Genomic DNA, 25607 nt, shown 5'->3' on the forward strand with positions numbered 1-25607 from the left:
AACATGAAGTACGCGTGCCTGACCACGAGCTACTTTTTCCCGAACAAAATGAATGTCCATCTCAATATGTTTGGTACGCTGATGCTGCACAGGATTACCAGATAGATAGATGGCACTAACATTGTCACAGTATACCAGAGTGGCATGAGGAATAGGAAAATGGAGCTCCAGAAGAAGGTTGCGGATCCAACAGGATTCAGAGACAACATTAGCAACACCTCTATATTCAGCTTCAGCACTAGAACGAGAGAGAGTAGGCTGCCTTTTGGAAGACCAAGAGATAAGATTGTCACCGAGAAAAACACAGTACCCAGATGTGGAGCGTCTAGTATCAGGACATCCACCCCAATCAGCGTCGGTGTAAGAGATCAGCTTAGTAATGGGGGACGGTGATAAATGTAGACCAAGGTGTATGGTACCCTGTACATAACGAAGAATGCGCTTAAGAGCAATCATGTGTTCTGTGCTGGGTGCATGCATGTGAAGACAAATTTGTTGAACTGCATAGGAGATGTCAGGTCTAGTGAACGTGAGGTACTGTAAGGCTCCTGCAAGACTGCGATATAAAGAAGGATTCTCATAAGGTGTGCCGGAGGAGGTGCTGAGTTTCTGTTTGGTATCCACAGGTGTGGCAGACGGTTTACAGGATGTCATGCCAGCACGCTCGATGATCTCAGAAGCATAGGTGCTTTGACTAAGAAAAAGTCCATCAGGATGACGAGATACAGCAATACCCAAAAAATAACTCAGGGGGCCTAAGTCCTTCATCGCGAATTCAGATGCTAAGAGTGACATAATTGACTTGCGAAGGGCATGAGTAGAGGTGATAAGTATGATGTCGTCCACATAAAGAAGAATGTAGGCCATGTCAGACTGTTGTCGATATATGAAGAGAGAGTGGTCTGATGTGCTATGTTGGAAACCAATGGTGGATACATAGTCAGCAAAGCGTTGGTACCATGCTCTGGGTGCTTGCTTGAGACCATAAAGTGACTTCTTCAAGCGACACACATAATCTGGATGATGAAAATCACGGAAACCCAATGGCTGATGCATGTAAACAGTCTCATTAAGATCACCATGTAAAAAGGCATTCTGGACATCCAGTTGATGAATGGGCCAGGATTTGGAGAGAGCAATGGTGAGCACTGTTCTGATGGTAGCAGGTTTAACCACCGGGCTGAAAGTCTCATCACAGTCCACACCTGCAACCTGTGACCTGCCATCACCTACAAGACGAGCCTTATATCGCTCAAATGAGCCATCAGAATTTTTCTTATGTCTAAAAATCCACATACATCGAATAAGATTAGCATCACAAGGACGAGGAACTAAATCCCACGTCTTATTTCTAATAAGTGCATCAAATTCAGATTGCATTGCGGATTTCCAATTCGGATCGGATAAGGCTAGTTTGGGGTTTTTAGGTATGGGAGAGATGATGTGGTCGGAGTGAGAGATTGATAAGTTAAAAATCTTGCGGGGTTTTACAATGCCTTTCATGCTACGGGTAGTGATGGTTCGTGTAGGTGGAGGTGGATTCGGTTGGATTGGTGATGGTGGGGTAGAGGAAGGTGTAGCAGACGAGCTGGTCGGAGAGGCAGTATATGGGGACTGTTGGTTTATTGATGAGGTTGGTTGATCAATTGTGGTTGTTGGTGTTGATTGGTTGTGTGTGACAGGTGGTAATATTTGATTTTGCCACTGGTGTATAATGTACGGGTGTAGGTCATTATCTAGGAAGTGATAAGAGTTCGGCGAGTGGGAATGCATCTTGGTAAAGGGAAATTGAGTTTCATCAAAGATAACATGCCTCGAAATTATTAATTTTCTGTTTGACAAATCATAACACTTGTAACCTCTATGATTCAAGGGATAACCCAAGAAGACACACGGAGTAGAGCGGGGTTGTAACTTATGAATGGTGGATGACGGAAATAAGGGATAACATAGACAACCAAAAGCTCGTAGATGTGTGTAAGTGGGATCACGGCGATATAAGAGTTGTGTTGGTGACTGATTTTTAAGTGTTTTACATGGAAGTATGTTTAACAGATAAGTTGCCATGTGAAGAGCATGATGCCAAAATGACGGGGGAACAGAAGAATGAGCTAGCATAGTGCGTATCATATTATTAATGGTTCTTATTTTTCGTTCCGCTTTCCCATTTTGCGAGGATGTGTGGGGACAAGAGAAACGAAAAACAAGGCCATGATCAGTGCAATATTTTTGAAAAAGCTCATTGTTATATTCACCGCCATTGTCGCATTGAAATGTTTTGACTTTTTGCAAAAATTGAGTTTGAATGAGTTGAGTAAGTGACTTGAACGTTTCAAACACATGAGATTTTCTGCTAATAGGAAAAGTCCACAAGAAGTTTGTAAAATCATCTAAAAATAAGACATAATATTTATGACCAGCAGAACTTAAAATTGGAGACGTCCATAAATCACTATGTAAAATGTCAAAAGGCATCAATGTCGTAGTTTGAGAATTAAAAAATGGCAATTTAACATGTTTGCCTAAAACACAAGAGTCACAAACAACAGAAGAATTAAAAGGTTCACAACATATGAACTTATTTTTGCGAAGTGAATTCAAAACAGACACGCCAGGATGACCAAGACGACTATGCCAAAGACTGGATGTGAGACCGGCAAAACTGGAAGAAGTGGTAACTGGATAAAGATCTCCACGACTGTCACATCTGAGAAGGGTGATCCCCGTCTGAAAATCAGAGACAGTAAAACCAAAAGGGTCAAAGGAAACAGAAACATTGTTGTCAGTGGTGAGTCGTCTCACAGAAATTAAATTTTTAATAATTTTCGGGGCATGCAAGACATGGTTAAGGTGAAGGGGTTGGTGAGATGTGGTTATTTGTGTGTGTCCGGTGCCGTGAATTGGAATTCCATGGCCACTGCCAACAATAACTTTCTGATTTGAATTACTTACTGGAGAATAAGACGAGAGATTACCTTGTGATGCGGCTGTGTGAGATGTCGCGCCAGTATCCATGTACCATTGATTATCAGGAGTGTGGAGTGACATGGTGTGCATTGCTGTCTCAATGTCTGTCGGTATCTGAGATGAGGTAGATGCTGCATACACCTGAGGACGCTGTCCTAGAATGCCTGGCTGCTTAGGAGGACCGGTAGGACGTGTCCATTGAGACGTGGGATATGGACACGGAGGCATAGTCCATGGTGGTGGAGTCCAACCCCATTGTTGCCAGGTTGGATACTGTTGTTGCTGCTGCTGCCAAGGAGGAGCGGACCAAGGTGGGGGGACGTTGGGAGCTCCAGACTGAGGTGCACTGCGGTTACCACGTCCCCCTCCACGACCCTGGTTGCCACGAGAGCGAGAACGGTTGCCGGGGCGGCGGTTGCCACGCTGAGAGGTGTCTTCAGTAGGTTTCGGTTGACTGGTGTGCATGGCAGCATGAGAGCCTGTGTTTGCCATCTTAGCCATACCGGCTTCTTCCAAAGTGAGCATGGAGCGAGCTTGATAGAATGCAGGAAGAGGATTACTCTGGCGAATCAAGGTGGCAACACTGCGGTAAGCTTCTGGAAGACCAGATATCAGTTGAAGAACCAAACGGTGATTGTTGACAGGAGAGCCGACATTTCTTAACTGGTCAGATAGCATCTTAAGACGCTGGCAGTAAGCAGAGACATTGGGAAAATCCTCCATGCGAGTGTTTGAGAACTCTTGCTCAAGAGTCACAGCACGAGCATTTTGATTATCCTGAAAAATGTCCTCCAAACGATTCCATGCTTCCATTGCAGTGGAGTTGGGTTCCAGAATAGTGGTCAACAAATCAGTAGAAATAGTGGAATAAATCCACTGAAGGACGGTGGCATCAAGAGTGGTCCATTGTTCATGTTCTGCGTCGGTAGGGGCTGGTGGTTCTTTTCCTGTAGAGGGAACAATATGATGAAGGACTCGATGCGAGCGAGCATGAATGCGGAACAATTCAGCCCATGTTCCATATTGATCCTTTTCCATCTCAAGAATAATAGGAATGTGGTTCCTAATATTGGAGACGGCAAGGGCAGGATGAAATTCTGATTTTGAACCTTTGAGCATGGTGACCTTGGGCTGGCCGGAACCACCGGTGGCAGCGGCTGAACTGGCATCGTCGGAATCAGACATGATTGGCAGCAAAATCAATTAGGAACAGTAAACCTGGTGCAGAGACAAATTGAACACAAATAACAAAAACTGTTACGAACAGAATTTCGAAACAGTAACTGTCACGGCACGAAGCAGAATTTCGAAACAACAAGAGTTTGGTTCCGAATCAGAGAAGCTACGGCGTGGAGGAAGGAAGGCACGGCGTGGTGGTTTCGTCGGAAGTGTCGAAACAGAGGCCGGAGTCGCGAACGGTGATCGGAAACGCGTGGGTCGCGGCGGCGGCGGCGCGAACAGGACAGATGGTGAGAGACACAATTGTCTTCGTGTTCGGCGGCGGCGGACGGTGAGGACAGAGGTCCTGTTGCGGCAAGGATTGCTTCAAGGAAGGAGAAGAAGCACGCGTTTCTGGTTTTGGTATTTTTTTTTTTTTTTTTTTTTTTTTTTTTAGAGAGAGGGATCGATTAGGGCTGATACCATGTAAGAGAATGGAATCGTTGTTCTTCTCATTACTGAATAGTATGTATATATACAAGTGTAGGTCAACTATCTAATTATGTTACAGCATAATTACAGGGAAATCATTAAGACTAATTATGGCAAATATTCTATTCTATCACTTTTGACACTCCCTCTTATCCTTCTTATATCATCATACTCCCTCCGTCCCAAATTGTACGTCACTTTAGAAGAAGAAGAAAAAAAGTTGTTCCAAATTACATATCGTTTTACAATACTAATCAAACATTAATGTTAATTTTTCTATTATATCTTTAACTATTTATTACTCTCTTATTTCAATTCTTTAATTTATCTTTCTCATATCATTTATTAAAGACAATTTTGTAAAACAACTCGTAATATCTATTTATTTCCCACACAAAATTAATTATATTTCTTAATACGTGTGTAATACCCAAAACGTTATACAATTTGGGACGGAGGGAGTATGGTTTGATTTCAAAATGATTTTCATATTTCTTATTTGAGCTATGATACATAGACAATCTTAGGTGGCAATACACCTCTTGACATCCACACAAAAATCTGACACGTGGCCACGTGGACCCACACAAACAAGCTTTTTCTTTCATCTCCTCTTCTCTCTTCCTAGTGCATGGGGTGTACAAGGGTGTATGAGAATAAATGGTGTCTATGTAACATTTTCCTTCTTATTTTCACACGATGACATGTGAAAAGAGCACGGTTTGCGGCCACAAGGTGTTCACACGTGCTGTACAATTATTTGATGACTTTGACCAATTAATTTGACCAATTATCATATGTATATAGTCATGAGAGAGAAAGTTTTCGTGAGCTTAGCGCAATTGGTAAGAACAATGCATAATATATGTAAGTTCCGGGGTTCAAACCCCGGATACCACAAAAAAAAAGTCACTAGTGAGAAAGAGAAAATTTGTGATGTTTACCACAACGTATTAACTATATTTTTTTTTACTATATATTTATACGAAGCTTCCACCGCCGCTTATTGATGACAGTCAGTAATTCACTATTTTTAGAGTCTTTTTAATTAAGTTTTAATTCCATTTTTATTAGTTTAATGTTTAATTTAAAGTCATTTTGAATAAATTTGTCAATTTTAATTTATTGAGGCAAATAGCAAAAGATTGAGATTAGAGGTTCATTATTGCTAAAGTTAGTAGCCACATGACCAAACAAAAGAATAAAATATGTGTGCCACACATGAATAGTGTGGTGAGCCAATAAAAAGGTGTAAAGAATAGCATTTGAAGAAAACAATAGAAATGAGCCTGAGAATAAGGTTCATTATTGCTAAAGTTAGTGACCAAACAAAAGAATAAAATATGTGTCACACATGAATAGTGTGGTGAGCCAATAAAAAGGTGTAAAGAATAGCATTTGAAGAAAACAATAGAAATGGGCCTGAAAATTGAAAGTGTGGGATGAATTCGGACACCGTTGCGTCTGATAAGAATGCACAACTCCATCTATCATTTTCTGCATGAACAAATTGAAAGTTTAAACCAAATAAAGCCATTCTTTAATAGATATCATCATTTCCTCTTGCCATACATCATCTGAGTTTTTTTAAGATACTTGAACAATCAATATAAATAGGATCAATGGTAAAACATTTGACAAAAGCCAACATGCGAAATATGAAAGAAACACCTTTATCCTTTCCTTTGTCTTTGCTTGGTTCACTTATGTCAAAGAATATAAAAAGGAAGATACTTGTTGGCAAGAACCATAAAAACTCCCTCCCAAAAAAAAAGAACCATAAAAACTAATTAAAATGAAAGAGAAATAAAAAGGAAGATGTAATGCAATTGTTGTCCACTTTCACAAAGCACAAACCATCATACTTATATCTAATCCTTCTTAACATTGCTAATGACTTTGCAAACCCTAAACCTAAATGGTTTTGGCTCCAAAACGATGCTGACCGTTGGATCTCATCATTTGGCTCAGCATGCATCTCATCCTCTGATCTAATTTGACTTCAAACTTTCATTTCCCCATATGCCTGATACATTAAATGCTCTTAGTTATTGCTTTCCACTATTCATGAGTACATTAAATGTTGTTATTGTTTCCCAAAATCCTCCTTCTCACGTTTTCAACTTCTTATGTTTCCAAAACTGAACCCCTCCCTCCCTCAGAGAAAAAAAAATCAAGAACTCATTCATTCTCCCCCTCATTTTTAGTTTCTCTTTCAGTTTCATTCCTTCTTCATATTCGCCACAGAATAACAAAAAACAACGTAGGTTAAATTCAAACCAAAATCGTAACATTCATCTTCATTATTATTTCTCTCTCCAATCGATTCAATTTTTCACAATGAACTAGAGAGTTCCTTCATCTCGAACTATTCGAATCGGCTGAGTCAAGCCTCAAGCTCCTGGTAATCGCACCATTTTCTGTGATGATCGTTAATCTAATCATCATCTTCGATTCAAGGGTCGCTCCATCCATTTCGTCGCATTGCACTTTTCCGATTTTGTTGCCAACGAAATTTTCGTAACTGTATAATCTTGATATTTTGGGTATTGCGTTTTTTTTTTTTTTTAGGATTTTAATTTCTGGATAGCTTTCTAAAGTAAATTGGTGATATTTCAATTGGAATTCAGTGAAATTGTAAGTATCGGAGATTCGGAGTGTAAGGATTGGAGTACGATGGTTCAGATGGAATATTTTGCATCAGTTTTAGGTACTCCCTCTCTCACTATTTTTCTCTAATTTGTATCAATTTGTTAAGGTTTAGAAATCTCTACCACCACTTTATCTTTGCAAAACATTTTCTTTTTCTCTCAATTGAATCTTCAATACCTCTTCTATTAGGTCAGAATTTATCTTACTTGATGGTTCTATCAAAATGGATTCTAAGTTTGTAGAAGAAAGTTATGAACTTTTTAACTTAAAATAGTTGGTTTCTCTATTCATTTGTGACATTTTGAACTATATCGTTTGTTAGATTGGTTGTTTCTTAATTTTTGTTTTGAAAAGTTTCTAGCTTTAGTTAAAAATAGTTGAAGAACTAAATGGGGTTGTGTGTTTCTGTTTAATAGAATTTCTATTTTGAGATGACGCCTTATTTGTGTGTTTGCTCATGATGTTTTTCTTGCTTTGTATTTTACTTTGTTTTTGTTACTTATGACGATTATTTTGGTTTTGTTTTAATAATGGAGGCCATGAAACATGAGCTTTATAAACAAGTGTTTGACAAAAGATATCTTTATAGCTGAGATGGTTTACTTAATTAGTTATTTAATTGACATCTGATTTATAGGAATGAATATGAAGTGTTTTTGTTTCTCTTGCAAAAATTTCATTCTATACTGATACATCTGCTAACATGGTTGTTTTGGGCAAGTTTTCTAATATTTTTGCCATTCTATAACATGATATACTTGATTACAATGAGTTTTACTTCTCTATTTAATAACTTGGGCATATTCATCGTTTCTTACTTGCTTTGGTATAGATTTATCAAGACATAAATGCCTGGAGAGGATTGATTAAATTCAACTGGTCAAATTGGATTTGTGATGTCACAACTCATAGTCTGATTAGTTTTAAACTACCTATACATGTTGTGATTAGTTTTAAAGAATGCTATAATAGACATTAAGTTATAATAGTTTAATCTTTGTTTGTTTATCATCTTCTACATGTTTCACATATGGAACTAATACAAAGTGATGAGGGTAGAACCTTGAAAGAAAAATGATTGCTATGGAAATATGATAATGTTCCTGGTATGAGTTAAAGTATTTTTTTTTAATTAAGAATGGGATAAAAGAGGCTCTCACTTATACTATTGAACTGGGTATTTAATAAGAAACTAAGACTTCATTACATATATCATATTTCACTTAAAGGAAGAATGTGGGAAATAAATAGGATTTTGAAACTTCTTATGAAGACTTTCTGTGTGCCTGATAAAAGAAGCATGCTGGAAATTAATTTGACAGTAGTACACATGAGAGTTGTGTGGATGAGTGCCTAACCTTTCATCTTTACTTCACACTCTATCTTTCACATGTTAATTACCTAATTTTTCTTAATTTCATCTAAATGAATGCTTTTTGTCAAGGTTTATGTTTGTTTTGAACTTTTAAAGCAATAAGAGCACCTCATGTATTTCAGGATTGTGAATTTGCTCAGAGAACAGTAGATATGTACCTTTTTATGAACAATAAGGCTCTTTTTGAGACTGTGATATAATATCTTATACTTAACAGGAAGCAAGATGCGCTCCAAATTTTTTCAGATGGTTCTAATTAGTATCAAATCAAAATTTATATGGTTCTAACTCCAAAATTTGTGTGCTCTAATTGTTGTGATACAATGTAAGTCTTATTAATTTATCTCTTAGGATCAGTTTTAACTGATTGCATTTTGTTTTCAGTCTGTCGGCATATTTTGCTGCTGCCAAATCTCATGATCATAAGGTGCTACAAGGGTCAAATTAGATCCACATGTTATGCAAGATGAACTTTCATTCAGTTTGGGTTGAAAGTGCAACAAGGAGAGCCACATGTGTCTCTAATTAAAGCAGAAAATGACAAGGCTCTAATAAGGACAACCACATGATATGCAAGAGAAACTTTCATTCAGTTAGAGGAGTATTAAGTTTGAGATTAGTATCTAGATTGTCTAACTTATTCTTTATATTAAACTAACTCAAACAGTTTGAAGCTTTATTTTTAGAATACTTCCCATTGCAACTAAGATCTTCATATAAAAAAAGTTTGGTTCCACATTGTTTTAAGTTTTGTAGTTTCAGTTTAAACATTATTTTTTTAACATGAATCCATTTATAGTTAAGATCATTCTAACATGAATCTTTCAAATAGTAATAATACAAAGACTGGGAAATGATGAACCTGATTTTAATTTGGAATTAGTAATCCTCAATAAGAGTTTTAGAGAAAATGAAGACTCTTATTTATAATGAACGAGAACATGTTTTTGTAAACAATACATGTGGTGCATTTTCATTCAACAATCATCTATTTTTGGGTGAACATTTAACAACCATCTTTATTCTTAGTGTTTATGAATTGAATTGTTTGTTTTAGGTACATTTTTGCTCTGGTGTATTTATTCTAAACATCCCTCACCCTTTGATGTTGTAACTGAGGCACTCAAGTTCAAAGTGAAACACATCAACATTGGGTTGAATGCCTTCATGTCAAGTTTAGAGACTTACAATCAAAGGATGAATTTGTTATTTGATCTGTGATGGCTCATAATGGGTGCTCCTCCACCACTCAGGAGTTAGGAGTATCAGCTATCTACTAATTAATGTTGAAAGCAAAACTGCAAAAAAGTTTAATTCACAAATTTTAGTTTGTTAATAGTTTTGCTTCATCCAAGTTCAAGGTTTAAGGAAATTGAATATTTGTTTTCATTTTTGTTTTAATAGACTGCGGGTTGGGTTTGTACTTACAAGGTTAGTAATATGTTTTCCAAACTGGTGTTTTTTCTTGGATAGTATTTTTGTAGTATAACCTGAAGAGGATTCTTGATACTCTTATTAATGTTGTTCTTTTTTTTATTGGCTGTTAACAAAATAATAGATCTCTCTGTTATTATTCTTAACTTGATGCTAAACCTTGCAACTTTTGGTTCTTCTAGGGTAGGCCATTGGTTCACAACTTTGTGGCAATGGGATGGGATGAATTATGAGGTTGTGACTAGCACATTTTGGCTAATGAGTATGTTCGATTGATGTCAACCATGACACTAAAACAGAAAAGAATATACGACACAATCATGACAAAAATTAATGTGAATAAAAAAAAAGTGATTTTTTAGTTAAAAAATTGATTTTTTTTCAAAAAAATCCAAAACAAACGGGGTCCCATATTGCAACATATTAGCTTCTCCATTGTTTATGACCCGGGCGGTAGCACGGGTAAAAGTTCTAGTAGAAACTAAAACAACCTTGCGGTTATTGTTTCTAGAGGGCTAGAATGTAACAAAGAGGAGGGATATATTGACTTCAAGAGTAAGTCTAAAGACTTACTCCACATCCTCACCCTCTATTTCATCTGAATTTAATGGACTAGATTTAATTCTTATTAATAATCATGTAACCTTATTCACCTTAACCAATCTTATGATATTAATTGCCGTTTTCTTCTTTTGACTCAATCATTATTTACCTTTTATAAACACAATTTTTTTTAGCAAACCTTTTATAAACACAATTAATCATTAGTAAGTTGGTAAAGAAATAATATAAGAGCAATGCTAGGAACAGTCACTCTAGCACTCTCTATTAGCCACTCGCCAGGATCCACTGCCACGTTACTCTTTTTTTAGTCCCTTAAACCGGTAACCGGGTGAACAAGTTTAAGCGTTTAATTTTTTATTTTATCTCAAATTTAATTCTCAAAAATCTGGTGTAGACATGCGTATCTGAAACACCTCAATCTCTTAGATTATCTCTCTACTGTTGTCGGCTAAAGGTAGAACGAAGAAGAAGATCCATAAGGAAGAAGCTCTAAGGTCATCTGAAGGGGGGTTTTGTTTTTCAATAACTCTGTGTGTGCCCAACCCATTAATCTGCCATCGCAATCTCTCTATTTGTTGCTTTAGATTAAAGAATGAGAATATAATGGTATGAATTTGCCATTAGAAATTGAAGGATTGGATGCATAGTTATAGGCCTGAGAAAATTAATTAACGGAAGATTGACAGTATTGGAATAATTTGATTTGGCTTATGAAATTTGGAAAAGTTTTATTTTTTGGTCGATGTTTAGTCGATTTAAATACTGAAACTTAGGTTGATTCTGAGATGACGAAAGTTACAGATTATTTGAGCAGAGACTCTGTTGTTGTGCAATTGTGATGAAGATCCACCCATATCCGTCTTTTTTCATATAAATATAAATAATAATAAAAAATAACAAAGAAATAAACTTGAGAAACCAGTAAACAAGTAGCTGAGTTTAAAGGAGAGGGTGACGTGGCCCAATCTGGGAGAGAGTGTCACACCGCAAGTGTTAAAGCGACTGCCGATAGCATCCCTCATAATATAATTCCAAAATTATATAATTCGTAATTTTCGTCAAAAAAAATATAATTCCTAATTATTCTTTACAAACGCATCTCCTCCGCAATTTGATCATAAATAATATATAGAAAAAAAAACTTCTCTACAACTATTTAACGATTCATTCTTCAAAAAAAAAAAATTAACGATTCAAATTACATACATTTTCCCTAATACCCATTAGTATGTGATTTTTAGAATGAGTTGATGTTTTCATAGATGTTTTTTTTTTGTTTTTTTTATTATCCATACAAGTTTTGCAGAAATGATTTTTTTTTTTGGTACAGAAATGATTATAATTATTATTATTATTGATTTTATTCTTTTGAGGATTGATCGATCTATCAGTGAACTTTTATGTTGTTAATGCTAGTTGTGAATTAAATTTGACCGTGCCTTTAAATTTGAGTTAGAGTATCTTTTATCTATTTCTATCGTGGAAATAAAAAGCCATAGATTTTTAATTTATTAAGATACGATTCTTTTTTTAAGAATTTTTTAGACGAGACTTGATTTATGAATGGTGGTGCTCGTAAGAGTAAAATATAGTAACGTAAAAGAAGGAAACTCCTCACGAGATTGTTAAGTTCATTAAATAAGGGGTCTTGTTAACTTGTACCCTAAGGGCATAAGATAAGAAACTAAATAAAGAAATTTAACCTTGGAAATTGTGCATTCATAATCTTAAAAGTAAAATAATCTTAAAAGTTCAAAAACTTATATTTTCAATACAATATTTATTGTTTGTTTCTATTTTAAGATCCTCATCTTGTGGCCTTAGGGCACAAGTTAACATTTCTCTTAAATCAATAGAATGAAATCGTAATTAATATTGTGAAAATGATTTGGTAGATGAAATCACATGATTATTAATAAGACATTAATCTAGTCCATTAAATTTAGATAAAATGGAGGGTGAGGATGTGGAGTAACTCTTTAGACTTATTCTTGGAGTCGATATATCCCTCCTCTGTAACAAAATATAAGAAATAACTAGATTTTTGACCCGTTCGTTGCACGGGTTTTCTCGACTATAATAGAGACCAATAAATAATCTTTAACCCGTAAGATCATTGATATGGTAGAAAATATTTTCTTCAAAAAAAAGGCAAAAGGATAGGAATGAAATTTGTGTGCAATGCATTTTTTTTTAGATGGAATTTGTTAGGTTAAATAATTGCAAACCTAATAAAGCAAATGAACGGGAAAAAATTAGGTTAAGTTGCTGCAGACGTAACAAAATTAATAAATAAGGATGTAATAAAAAAAGGCATGAAATTAAAAAAAATAAAAAAAAAGTGTAAAATTCTTGACAAAAAAAAAGTATAAAATAGAAGGATCATACGTGATCATTGATATGGTAGAAAATATTTTCTTCAAAAAAAAAGGCAAGAGGATATGAATGAAATTTGTGTGCAATGCATTTTTTAAGATGGAATTTCTTAGGTTAAATAATTGCAAACCTAATAAAGCAAATGAGCGGGTAAAAATTAGGTTAAAGTGATTGATCTTGTGAGCCTTTTGAAGCCTACCCTGATGTTAATTGATATTTTATCCTTTTTCTTAGCCAAATTGAGCCGGTAGGTTTAGATCTTTTTGTTCGGTGACAAACTACATTACAAGCTTAAGGACTTTTAGGATTTTTCCCAAAATGTTGTATCTGAGTTAGGCATTGTAGAATGTTGCTAAATAATAAGTTTGGGGTTGCTATTGAAATTTGCAACCAACTAAGTTTGGGGTGGGGGTACTAGAGAACAAAGAAAAAACTTTATGAAAAATACACACAAAAATGGTGTATCAAAAAAAAAGAAGAGAAAATAGAATGAAAAAGGGACAAAACATTGAAAATCCGAGTAACTTTAAACTCGTTTGTCCCAACAGTTACAAGTATTCTCTAGTACCTTTACAAGAATTGTTGTTCCAAAGGTGAATGATGGATTGGATTTGTGCTTTAATTTCCGTAGGAGTGCCTAACTCAAATTTTATGTAGCCTACTTATCCAAATATTATCCCACCTTTACCTAAGCCTCGTTATAACCCTGAAAGACCTCAAAGTGTGTAATGACATTGATTTTGATTGACGTTTAGAAACTTTTCAAGCGTATGGCAATATGTAGATATGCATGTTGATTGAGTGTGAACCCTTGATGACAGTCCGTCATATCACATTTTTAGTGTACTTTTATTTTTATGTTTGAACAATTTTATTTGCTTTGATGAAGTTTAACTCGGTTGTACCCCCCGTTTATGTAATTGTTCTTGAACTTGTTTATTATTGATGAATTTGCTTGTTTACTTGACTTTTTCCAGTTTAGTAACAAATATTTGTTCAAGTGGTATTCCAAAAGTTCAAAAGGAGGAGTGACTTGTGATTTCAAAGGCGAAGTGTACGACAGTTAAAGATAGGTAGTCACAACTCCCAGATATCATAACTGTAAGGTTCATGGCCAAATTTTATTTTTCCAATTTACTTATATAGAGTCTTCCATGCTTTTACATTTCTAGAACTTGCATTGTTTCTCTACTGTCGATTGATCTTTGTCATTAGCACACTGAGGCAAAAGTGCTTGGTCCTGTGAGCCTTTTTGAAGCCTACCCTGATATTAATTGTTATTTTTTTTTATCCTTTTCTTAGCCAAATTGAGCCGGTAGGTTTAGAACTTTTTGTTCGGTGACAAACTACATTACAAGCTTAGAGACTTTTAGGACTTGTCCCATATTGTTTTTCTGAGTTAGACATTGTAGACTGTTGCTAAATAATAAGTTTGGGGTTGCTCTTGCAATTTGCAACCAATTAAGTTTGGGGTGGGGGTACTAGAGAACAAAGAAAGAACATTATCATGAACAATATGCCAAAATGGTGTATTAAAAAAAAAGAGAAAATATAATGAAAAAGGGACAAAACATTGAAAATCCGAGTAACTTTAAACTCGATTGTCCCAATTGTTACAAGTATTCTCTAGTACCTTCACAAGAATTTTTGTTCCAAAGGTGAATGATGGATTGAATCCATACTTTAAATTCTGTAAGAGTGCCTAACTCAAATTTTGTTTAGCCTACTTATCCAAACTTTATCCCACCTTTACCTAAGCCCCGTTATAACCCTTTAAGACCTCAAAGAGTTCATTGACATAGCATATGGTAATATGTAGATTGCATGTCGACTGTGTGTGAACCCTTTTCATATTGTTGCGTGGAGTTGTGAATTGGTGGATGCGTACAAGTCAAACTAGCTCATCTTTAGCTAGTAAGGTGTTGAACTTTTGGGTACTATCGCTTGATCAGGTAATTGTTATTTTACTATCGATTGTCAATTTTGCAAGTAAATTCCTCGAGGACAAGGAATGGTTCAAGTTTGGGGTTGTGATGGCATCTCGTCATTACGTAATTTTTATGTAATTTTGATAACATTTTAGAGTTCACAGGGAAACTTATGCAGCAAGAAAAGTAGAAAAACTGAAGAAAATGCCGAGAGACAAAATGTGTCACGATTCAGATAATACGTGACACGATTATACAAGGCCAAAACATGCATTCGACATCGGGTAATTCGTGTTACGATGTCCAAAACGTGGCACGATTCAGGAAACCCTAATATATGTGGGTTGTTTCACAAGGCATAAACGTGTCATGATTTACTTACATCGTGACACTATTAGGCGAAATTCTGAGCCTATTTATTCTGAAGTTTATTCCAAAAACAAGGGTTACGACTTGGAGAGAGCAAAGTGCGATTTTGAAACTGCAAGACGGCTAGGAGGGCGATTTCTTCACTCTTTTACCAGTTCATGTATGTATTGATTCCTCTAATGATTATGTTATTTGTACACACCATTATGAGTAGCTAAATCCATTAGAGGTTAGGTCTGAGATGATTCTTTCTAACCCTAATTGAAACATGTTGATGTGAAACTCTATTTATTGTGAATGAAAATCTAGTTTTTATTCAATTCAATTGTTCTTAATGCTTTTTATATCCTGATCAAATATAAACATGATTTAGTGAGAACGAATGACTACTGACCATAGCTTTCGACTTAGACCTAATTGAATTGTTCTAATAAACATGGTTAGTCTAGGAATGGATAATCGTTTATTAGTGATATTAGGTTAACGTGCTTAAACCTTCAAAGATTATTAGACTACCTAAGGAATTAGGGGTTGTAGTTTGAGAAGAGGGTCCTAACTCAAGGGATTGATTAAGGCTATTTTGTTAACTATCGTGGAACTAGAGAATCATTCATAATAGGTGCAGTATACCAATTAGGGGAACATTGATGATTCGAAAGACCTAAACTCATCTCTCTCTTATTCTTAAAACCAACTTTATTTTCTGTAGTTACTTTTATGCAATCAAACCAATCAACTGCCTAGTGGCAAAACAAAAGAACTTTTATACATCCTATTTTGCAACTCAATTGAATTATTGCAATTAAAACCAGTCCTTGTGGGAACGATATTTTTACTACTTCGATAGTATTTGGTACACTTGTCAAACGTATATCAACTTGAAACTCTAAATTAATTTATAAAATAATCACTAATATGCTTATGTCAAGGTGTTTGGGTATATGCATCACCAAATAGTACCTACCCTTGTCCAACCTAATTAACTATACTCAAGTCAAATTGTAAACACAAGAGACTAGATGATCCATCTCCCTTATAAGTATGACCTTAACTTCTTTGAGGAAAGGAACATAATATGCGTATATGTATCAAAATATTTATACGTTGACGAAATGTTTAGAGATTTCAGTCGCAGGAGAGATGACACCTTCTGCTATTAATTAATGGCATGATTGGATAACCAATTTCAACAGAAGTTGTCATCTTTCTTCAATTGAAATCTATGTGCATCCTAATTTGTTTCATCTAAAGGAAACTAATTAAGAACATCTTACATTTTAATTCCTTCTATTTTTTGTTCTCCACAAGCAGACTTTGGGGGAGACATTGATTAGCTACCAGCACTACGGTTTAATTCATTTATTGTTTTGTTTGCGGTAAGTACATTACTACTTATTGGGTCAATATTAGAGGTTGTTAAATTTCTTTTGTTTTCATGAGCTAAAAAGTTATTAGTTAGAGTATGAAATATGACCTTTTTATAGAGATCAAAGATCAAGCAGAGGCATTACTATAATTAAGTCATGACAATGGTTTAAGATTATTGACTTATTTTTTATAGAGATTAAGTAACGATATCAACATTATGAATCTTAAATTTGTCAAAAAAAACTCATTAACATTTTTTTATTTATCGAAAATAACTTAGGTGACTTGAATTTCAGAGGCTTGCAAAGACGATGAAAACCTTGAAGCTCAAAGAACAATTACATCAGATCTTCGTAGATATGAACTTAATCTTAGTCTTGATTTTCAAATGGATTTCTCCCTTTCTCTATTTATTGGGATATAGGTCACGTTTATCACCTAAATTCATGTTAATTTTCTCCTCCCATTTTCTTTCACCATTATTTGAGGTATAAATGTATAATTGAACACTTGATACATAAAAGTGTAAATTGAACAAGCTTATTCCCATGCCAAGAATGAGGGTTATTTGTTGATAAATATTATTTTTTGGTTTGTACACGAAGTGGCAAACACCGCATATAATTGCATTGTCCTGATATTGAGTTTGAACCCGATTGAAGGCTACTGAAAGCTAAAAGCGCAACCAAGCGAAAACATGAAATGCTCAACCAAGCTTGTGACGATAACAATTAACAACACACTTCAGCCAGGCTCGCTGATGGGACAGAAAAACCGCTGCAAAACTAAACGGTGTCAGCAGAACACACACCTTACAAAAACGACCAAATAAAAATTGCAGCAATATAACACCCTCATCAGATGACTAAGACTGAGCACGCCCCAACGACAACCAGATAACCAATATTCCGCAAAGCAGAACCAGACTTACCAAAAGAACCAATCGCTACTGACTATGGTAATATGGATTCTGTGATTTGATAATTTAGAATTCTGTGGAATTCAACATATGATTTATTTTCAATTCTCCTCAACTGAGTTGTGAAAAGCTATATATGATATATGTAACATGCTCAGCCAAGTGTTGTCAAATAGCCACTATAACAGCGCTATAGTACTAGTGTAGCAGAATTTGAACAAGTCGATATTAGTACGAAATGTTTAAATACCTATTTTGTTACAAAAATAAACTATCAGAGTACTTAATCATGTACTAGGGATTTTTATTCAAATAATGTCACTCCAGTGTTGATGATTATCCATACTTAATCACTTTCACATACAAGTTCTAAAGCCTACAATAGTTTGAAAGGAATCTACCCAACTAGCTTGGCATCAACTATTCAACTTCTGTGATTTAATTACACATTGTTCAAAATCAAACTATAATTCAGACTAAGCATTTCAGGACAAACAAAAATTCTATGGATAACGAAATTACACAGCTAAGCCTAAACTATTGAGAATAAAATGATAAACCTGGCCAGCACCACACAAACAGTAGCAACCGCTCCCAGAAGCAGAAAAATGAATGCTGCAGAATAGCCAAACCAGACCCCCAATGTCTTAACAAACAAAAACAGATCTTGATCCACAAATCGCACAGAAACAGACAAACTAGACCCTGCACAAGATCAGAAGACCGCACTGACAGATAAAAAACTGAAGCCTAATAATGATATGACAAAATGAACCACCCAGCACCTAAACACTTTAACCGATCCCAAACAAACTAAAGGATTCAACAGCCACTCGCTTAAGAGAATACTCCACAAGAAAATATTTGCCTCATCCACCACCGTTTCCCAATTAAACCCGACTTGGTTGAAACTTGAAAGTCATACCGTTTCTATCCTTCCAAATTGATGTTTGAGTACCACATTACACCGAGGCTCTCTATAATATTTCTGTTACCAGACACAAGCCCTTTAAAAAACTTAAGATGAGCATACCCATCTCCCACAAAAGCAACCGGTCCACCAAGCCAATTCACGGTTTCACTCCAAACCACCGATAAAATAGGACAGCTAAAAAAGCTATGATTTATTGTTTCAATCGTACCCCACCCACCCAAACAAAGAACATAGGAGTTCAAATAAACGCCTCTTTTGCTAAGATTATCCTTAGAAGGAAGCTTATCAAGGAAAAGCCGCCAAACTAACACCGACAATTTAGAGGGAATTAATGGATTCCACGCATCTTAGGCCAACTCTACTTCTTCCAAGTCTACTGCACTTAATAGATTGTAGGCTCCATCCCCCTACTTCCAAACAATCTTTCTCTCCCTCCACTCTAGCAACCCCCAAAAACCAAACCATTACAGACATCCACCATCTCTTCATCCCATTGAAACAACCTTCGTCTCCATCTCCAATTAACCAACTTTACACCCTCTTCTTCCACTATCGTATCGACAACACATTTATCTTTATCAAGCAATAGATCAAAAAGTTTGCTTTTTTAGGTAAAATGGAGAGTGAGAGCATAAATGTATGGTAAAAAAAATTAATGTCATGCTTTTTTGGTTGTGAGTTGGAAGACACTTGACGTAAGTTCACAAGAGCAAACGTGAGTTATATACTAAATCAATTTGTCGTGGAAACTCTTAATAATTTTAAGTGATTGTTGTTCCAAAATCGATTCAAGGTTGGAGTTAGTATGGGTTAAAAGCCCTTCAACATTTTATTGATGTGACCCAGTAATCAATTTACCATTTACTCAAGTGTTGCTCTCTCTTATTTTATCGATGTTCCTCTTCTTTTTCAATCATTTAAACTAATTTTTGTTAATTCGCACTCAAAAGTAATTTTGATCTAAATTATCCAAACAACTTGAATAATGAAAAAACACTTTTCAATTAAGGTGTTAAAACATAAATCACGTTACATTAAACTCACTTTTCACCTAAATCAATTCTACAAAATCAATTCATTCAAAAACAATTTTTATAACCAAACACACATGAGACGTGACATTAGTTAGGAGTTTCTACCTGCACCCCTAGATTTTGCCAACCACACTATCAGACCCATTTTGTTCCACAACAATACAACATGATCAAGTTGCTTTTTTATTTAGCAGAACACCTATTTATATGAAATTACAATTTCAATCTAATACAGCACACAAACGATAATGAAACCATAGAAACAAACAAGTTACATTGGTCATAATACTAATAGCAAGCAATAATATTTATGAACTCAACAATGAAAGAAATCACTAGGAGGCTTGTACTACTTGCAAGACAGAACAAACTGTTTGAATTATAGTGAGAACAAGTAGTAAAATTCCAGCAATGGAAGCAGCAGTTTGCCAAGGAGTTTTGCCATAATCACGCCTCAGAGTAGCCTTCAACCTATGCCAAGGATTCTTACAAAAAGCATTTAAGTCTTTGCATAGAATAGAGAATTGAGAACTGATATTAGAATGTATAATATTTTTGCAAAGACCATTAAACATGTTAGCCACAGAATGATTGTCCGCAAACCAATTTTCCAGTATTTCGTTCTGAGCAAGTATATCCGCATCCTTACCAGTATTTATAAGGAAATCCATAATAGTAACATAATCAAGAATATACGACTTCTTAGGGTAATGACACTGCTCCAAAGCAATCATATTCCGAAAGATAATTTCGATCCTATCGTGAACTATTAATTGAGGAATTTGAAGAACTCCTCCGGAAAACCTCAATTCAAGTAAATCACTTTTAGTGTTCACTTTAAACCTAACTCCAGCTTCTAACAACTCAGTTGCACTCGGTAGATGTATTATCCGTTCGTCGATCTCCTCTCTACTCGGCCGTCTTTCAATTGGATGTTTCAAATGAAATATCCTAATCAGATCAGTGAAGTGCCTTATACTAGTAATATCACCATTATCAAAAGACAAATTTGATTTATTGTAATAATCAAAATACTTAATAACGAGTACAAGAAAAAGAGGGATCTCTAAGTTAGGAACACTGGCATTTGTAGAACTAAATGAAAGATTGTAAATATTTTCAATAACGAAAAAGGGAAGCTGATTTTCAAGTAACATTAAATCTAATCTTATACCAGTATCTAACCAAGGTTTATCATCATAAGGGTCTGTCCAAAAAAGTTGAATAATAAAACAGGAATCGATTAAGATTAACTTAACAAGTTCATCATGAGAAAATGGCAAGGTTTCAGAATAACATCGTTTGAAATGAGGTAAGATAGAATCTATGTAGCTGACCAAGGTGTTTAAACTTGTGTTGGTTCGTTGGAGAAAAGCTTTGAAGTGAATGAGTTTCTGACTTTCCGTGTTTTGGAGCTGGGGGTGACGGTGGTGAAAGGGGCCAATGGAAACGACTTTGGGGGTGTATGCGTCTTCATTGTCTTTGCGAATAAGAGAGGGGACCTTGTAAATGCAACAGTCAACGGTTGATGGTGGCTCTGCTCTGTCGAGCTTTGCTTTGATATCATCCACCAAGCCGGAGGATGACATATTGAGAGTTAGAAAGAAGATGAAAAGCTTGGTCGTTGGAGTTAAGTTTCAAGATTTTTGACACTCCCTCTTATCCTTATTATATGACGATTTTCAAAAGGATTTTCATATATTTGTCAAAAGACTTGAAATTATTTTTTTTTTTGAAAGGAAAAGACTTGAAACTTATAAAAAGTACTACTATATTTGTCAAAAGACAATTATGATATCATTTAATATTTCGTAATGGTCAAAAGATTTTCAAAAGGGATAAAAAAAAGTATGCTGGTGGAGCTAAAGTGATCAATGTAAGAGGGAGAATCAAAAGGGAATGTTTTCAAAAGTAGTCTAGGTGTAAAAGTGGCAAAATATGTATATGATCTTCATGGGTTATACCTGTCCTTTGGCACCAAGTAGGGAGAAAAAAATATGTATATGATCTTGCTAAGGGACTTGAAAGAAAGACAATAGATTTGGGTCAAGTTTAATGTATTAAAAATAAAGAGGGAAAATTTATTGTTTAGGAAATATATATTTCCTCTGCTCTTTTTTTAATTATTTATCCATGTGTGTGTGTTCTATTACTAGTATTTTGAGTGGATTCCTATTGAATTCTGACGAAGTTAACACCAAATCATCAAATTATATATTTGGATAGTCATGCTAAACACATGTAAGAAATTTGTATATTTTTCACAATTTTAGTAAGATTATAAATAAATTCTTTTTATATCCATCCGGTATCGCTCCACTACACATCATGGTGAATTGATTGCTTTTATAGTCGACCTCGTAGACATAAAACCAAATTGATTATCAGTAACTCAAGTCTCTTCTCTTACTCTCGGTTCAATCACTCATATCCATAACTTCATGGTATGACTTAAAGGTTTGATTCCTCTATAATTTTTACAATTTTTTATATCATCATTGTTCTTATAAATCATAATTAAATTGTTTTTCCTCACTCATCCGACATTCGCTTTGAACTCATAATTTTGTTAAAAATTTAGGTGAGCCAATTATTGTCTCTATCTCGAAGACTTTTCCACATTTCAATTAGTATGTTTTAGGTCCAACTTTTTTTTTTCCATTACTCATTCTTTTCAACACTTTTTTTTACCTTGTGTCCTTCACTACGATGATAGTAGTTATATTTTTTATCCTCCATAACTTCATGGTATGACTTAAAGGTTTGATTCCTCTATAATTTTTACAATTTTTTATATCATCATTGTTCTTATAAATCATAATTAAATTGTTTTTCCTCACTCATCCGACATTCGCTTTGAACTCATAATTTTGTTAAAAATTTAGGTGAGCCAATTATTGTCTCTATCTCGAAGACTTTTCCACATTTCAATTAGTATGTTTTAGGTCCAACTTTTTTTTTCCATTACTCATTCTTTTCAACACTTTTTTTTACCTTGTGTCCTTCACTACGATGATAGTAGTTATATTTTTTATCCTCCAATCAAATACCTAGCATGTTAGAGTCTTGTAAGATCGCATAATCTTCATTAAATAAATCAACACTAAATAATTTTTCCATTTCCTTTATATATATATATATATATATATATATATATAGACATGGAGCATAAATGAACGTAAGGAGCACCAGAGGCATTCAATAATTGTACAACCATAAAAAAATAAAAATAAAAACATGAACATTAACCCAAAAAAACCCACGAAATGTTTCTCTTGAACAAGCAACAAGTGAAAACCTGAATGAAAATGAAACCAATTAAAAATCACAATTGGGAACTAAATCAAGATGCAAGCTACCTCTTCAAACACAAAAACGACTTGTCCTTACTAGCCACACAAATTACTACTGGTTACAATAGAAAACATGTTCCACAAACCACTCATAATAGGAACAAGGGCCACCTGATATCTTACCAAAAAAACCATTTTCAAGAGGTAGATTCTATAATAGAAAATATAAATATATATTTTTTTGAAATATCAATATAATATATTCTTAAGTGCAAAAATATATTACGTTGGAGAGATTGAAACAACTACATCCATTTTTATTTTATTTTTTGAATGTTTAATGTTAGTAATTAATTTTTTTTAATAAAAATGTTAGTAATTAGTTGTTAGGTTAATATATACTCCTTCGTTCGAGTTTGAACTCAAGGTATGACTCAAACTCCTAATCTCTTAACCCAAACCAGCCGAGCTACCGTAAAACTTAACACCCCCTCCCCTAAACAAAAACTTCATATTTACTTTACTTTAATAATAAATGTTAGTAATTAGTTGTTATATTAATATTTACTCATTCATCGGAGTTTGAACCCATAATCTTCAACTCTTCATCTCTAAACTCATATGAGAACTGCTCTTTACCCAAACGTTTATGCTCATTCCCAAAGTAAATGTCCATATTGCCCCGGCGTGAGTTAACTTGCGCTGCGTGAGTTAAGTCACGCTACGTGATGTTATTTGCCCAGGCAGAGCCTCATTTCCTCATTTCCAATCAAATCTCTCTCAAATCAGGCCACCAAACACAATCAAACATACATGTAAGAACTTCAATCGAGGGATGAGTCAAATACGTTAGTAACCAGACCCTTTCGGGTTAACAGAACTAGACCCTTTCGGGTTTTTGAGTCACAAACATGCAGCCGCTGCAAAATGAGTACAAGTCTTTATCATTCAAACACAAAAACAAACCGTTGTCAGAGATCCACAAAACAAACACAAACAAACAACATCTGAACAAACAGAACAATAAAAGCACAAAAACAAACAGAACAATAAAGACACGAAACACAATCGGCGAGCAAATACACACGACCGGCGACGTAGCGGCAACGGAGTTCCACAAAGCAGTAGTCACAAACAAAAACAAAAAAAGCTACCGCAAACAAGAATTATCGCCACCGTGATACACAACACAGATCTGGTGCATATACCCAAGTACATCAAGAACACTAAACCCAATAGCGGATCATGAGTTATTTTCTTGGGGTACCAAAGTTTTATGAAATATATATTAAGTTGTTTGAAGGAATTGTCAAAATTGTTAACTAGTACTCAGTGGTTGATTTTGCTTGAATGCAGAGTAGGGGGTTTGGGTTTGAATCCCCGCAAGAACCATTATCAAACTCGCCAACTGAAAACTAGGTTTATTGATGGATTTCTACAAGGTTTACAACACATTTGTAAGTGAAAGCTAAACTGTGCAATATAACGATTGATATAATATAGAAACATAGATAAGGTTGACTTTGAAATCTGGAGAATACAAAACAAACCGCAAGAACCTCTAACATTTTACTTACTTCTATTTTTCCTTTACATGTAGACTTTAGGCGAGACATCAGCTTAATTCATTTGTTGTTTTGTTTGTGGCAAGTACATTTCCCATCTACTATGCTGGGACCTTTTATGGCAGATATTGGTGCACAATCACCCTTTTTCTATATTTTTTGTGAAAGAGAATTAATATATGATCTATTTGAAGCTGCGACAGGTATGAGAATGATATGCATAATTATTTTCGTATTAGAGTAGTGGCTGATCTATTTTACAATTATTTTACAATTATTTTTTGTGGATAGATAAATGTTTTGATTTCTACAATTATTATTTAACAAGGGTTATTGAATATAAAAACTGATTGTGTGAAATCCAATTTTTTTAGAACGAGTTGAAGACGTATAAACTTCATGAAATACAAGTCTATTTCTGTCCAAAACAAAATAAATACAACTCTTTGGGGGGTTTTTTCTTTGTATATTTCTTGGGATATAGGCTAAATTTTTGTTAAGATTATCTCCCCATTTTCTTTCACCGTTATTTGGGGTATAAATGTATAACTGAACAAGCTTATTCCTATGCCAAGAGTGATGGTTATTTGTTGATCAATATTATTTTCTTGCCAGTAGACGAAGTGGCAAACACCATCTGATACCCAATCTCACATAACTACGGTATTTTGAGTTCGAACCCGAATGAAAGTGTCTAATCTAACAATATCGACATACCCAATCTCACATAACTACGGTATTTTGAGTTCGAACCCGAATGAAAGTGTCTAATCTAACAATATCGACATTAACAGATGAGCTAAGTCTTATAGATTATATTGATCTATACTATAGTAATCTTGTTTAATGCTTTATAAACTATAAATTTATATAATTTTGATGAGATTTTGTTTCTAAATGTGGATAACTAAGTAGGAAAACTCAACTATTGAATCCATTGTAAATGATTAGTTTCACTATTTTAGGTGTTGCTATTGACACTATTACATCTAGACTATTTAAAAGTTGCAGTGATGTTATAGCATTCATTTAACACTTTTTTAAAGGGACAATGTAATATAATTTTTGTGATTTGATAATTTGGAACACTATAGAATTCAGCATATGATTTTTTTCTTTTAAAAGGCAAAATTTATTAAAAGCACTAACCAAGCACAAGATGTGCAATGATTAGAAAAA

General features: G+C 34.7%; 1 protein-coding gene and 2 long non-coding RNA genes across 3 annotated transcripts; 2 read left to right on the plus strand and 1 right to left on the minus strand.

Moving 5' to 3' along the window:
* Positions 1–6512: 6512 nt before the first annotated feature.
* Positions 6513–10224, plus strand: LOC146912348 (uncharacterized). Its single transcript, XR_015016428.1, has 2 exons — positions 6513–7327; positions 9029–10224. It is a non-coding gene; the product is annotated as an uncharacterized LOC146912348 (long non-coding RNA).
* A 9386-nt stretch (positions 10225–19610) lies between these two features.
* LOC146912349 (UPF0481 protein At3g47200-like) lies at positions 19611–21240 on the minus strand. The gene has a single exon (XM_085720434.1). It carries the CDS (start codon positions 21157–21159, stop codon positions 19906–19908), a length of 1254 nt encoding a protein of 417 aa, XP_085576560.1. The 5' UTR covers positions 21160–21240; the 3' UTR covers positions 19611–19905.
* A 2595-nt stretch (positions 21241–23835) lies between these two features.
* On the plus strand, positions 23836–24636 carry LOC146912350 (uncharacterized). Its single transcript, XR_015015481.1, has 3 exons — positions 23836–24126; positions 24220–24320; positions 24464–24636. It is a non-coding gene; the product is annotated as an uncharacterized LOC146912350 (long non-coding RNA).
* Positions 24637–25607: the final 971 nt, after the last annotated feature.

This window comes from Medicago sativa, chromosome 6 (genome assembly GCF_051527215.1).
Source record: "Medicago sativa cultivar Bolivia chromosome 6, Bolivia_mono, whole genome shotgun sequence".
In the NCBI taxonomy this organism is placed as follows: domain Eukaryota; kingdom Viridiplantae; phylum Streptophyta; class Magnoliopsida; order Fabales; family Fabaceae; genus Medicago; species Medicago sativa.

What these genes read in the sequence shown, in the direction of transcription:
- LOC146912349 (XM_085720434.1), bottom strand. Translation starts at nt 21,159, where the DNA reads ATGTCATCCTCCGGCTTGGTGGATGATATCAAAGCAAAGCTCGACAGA.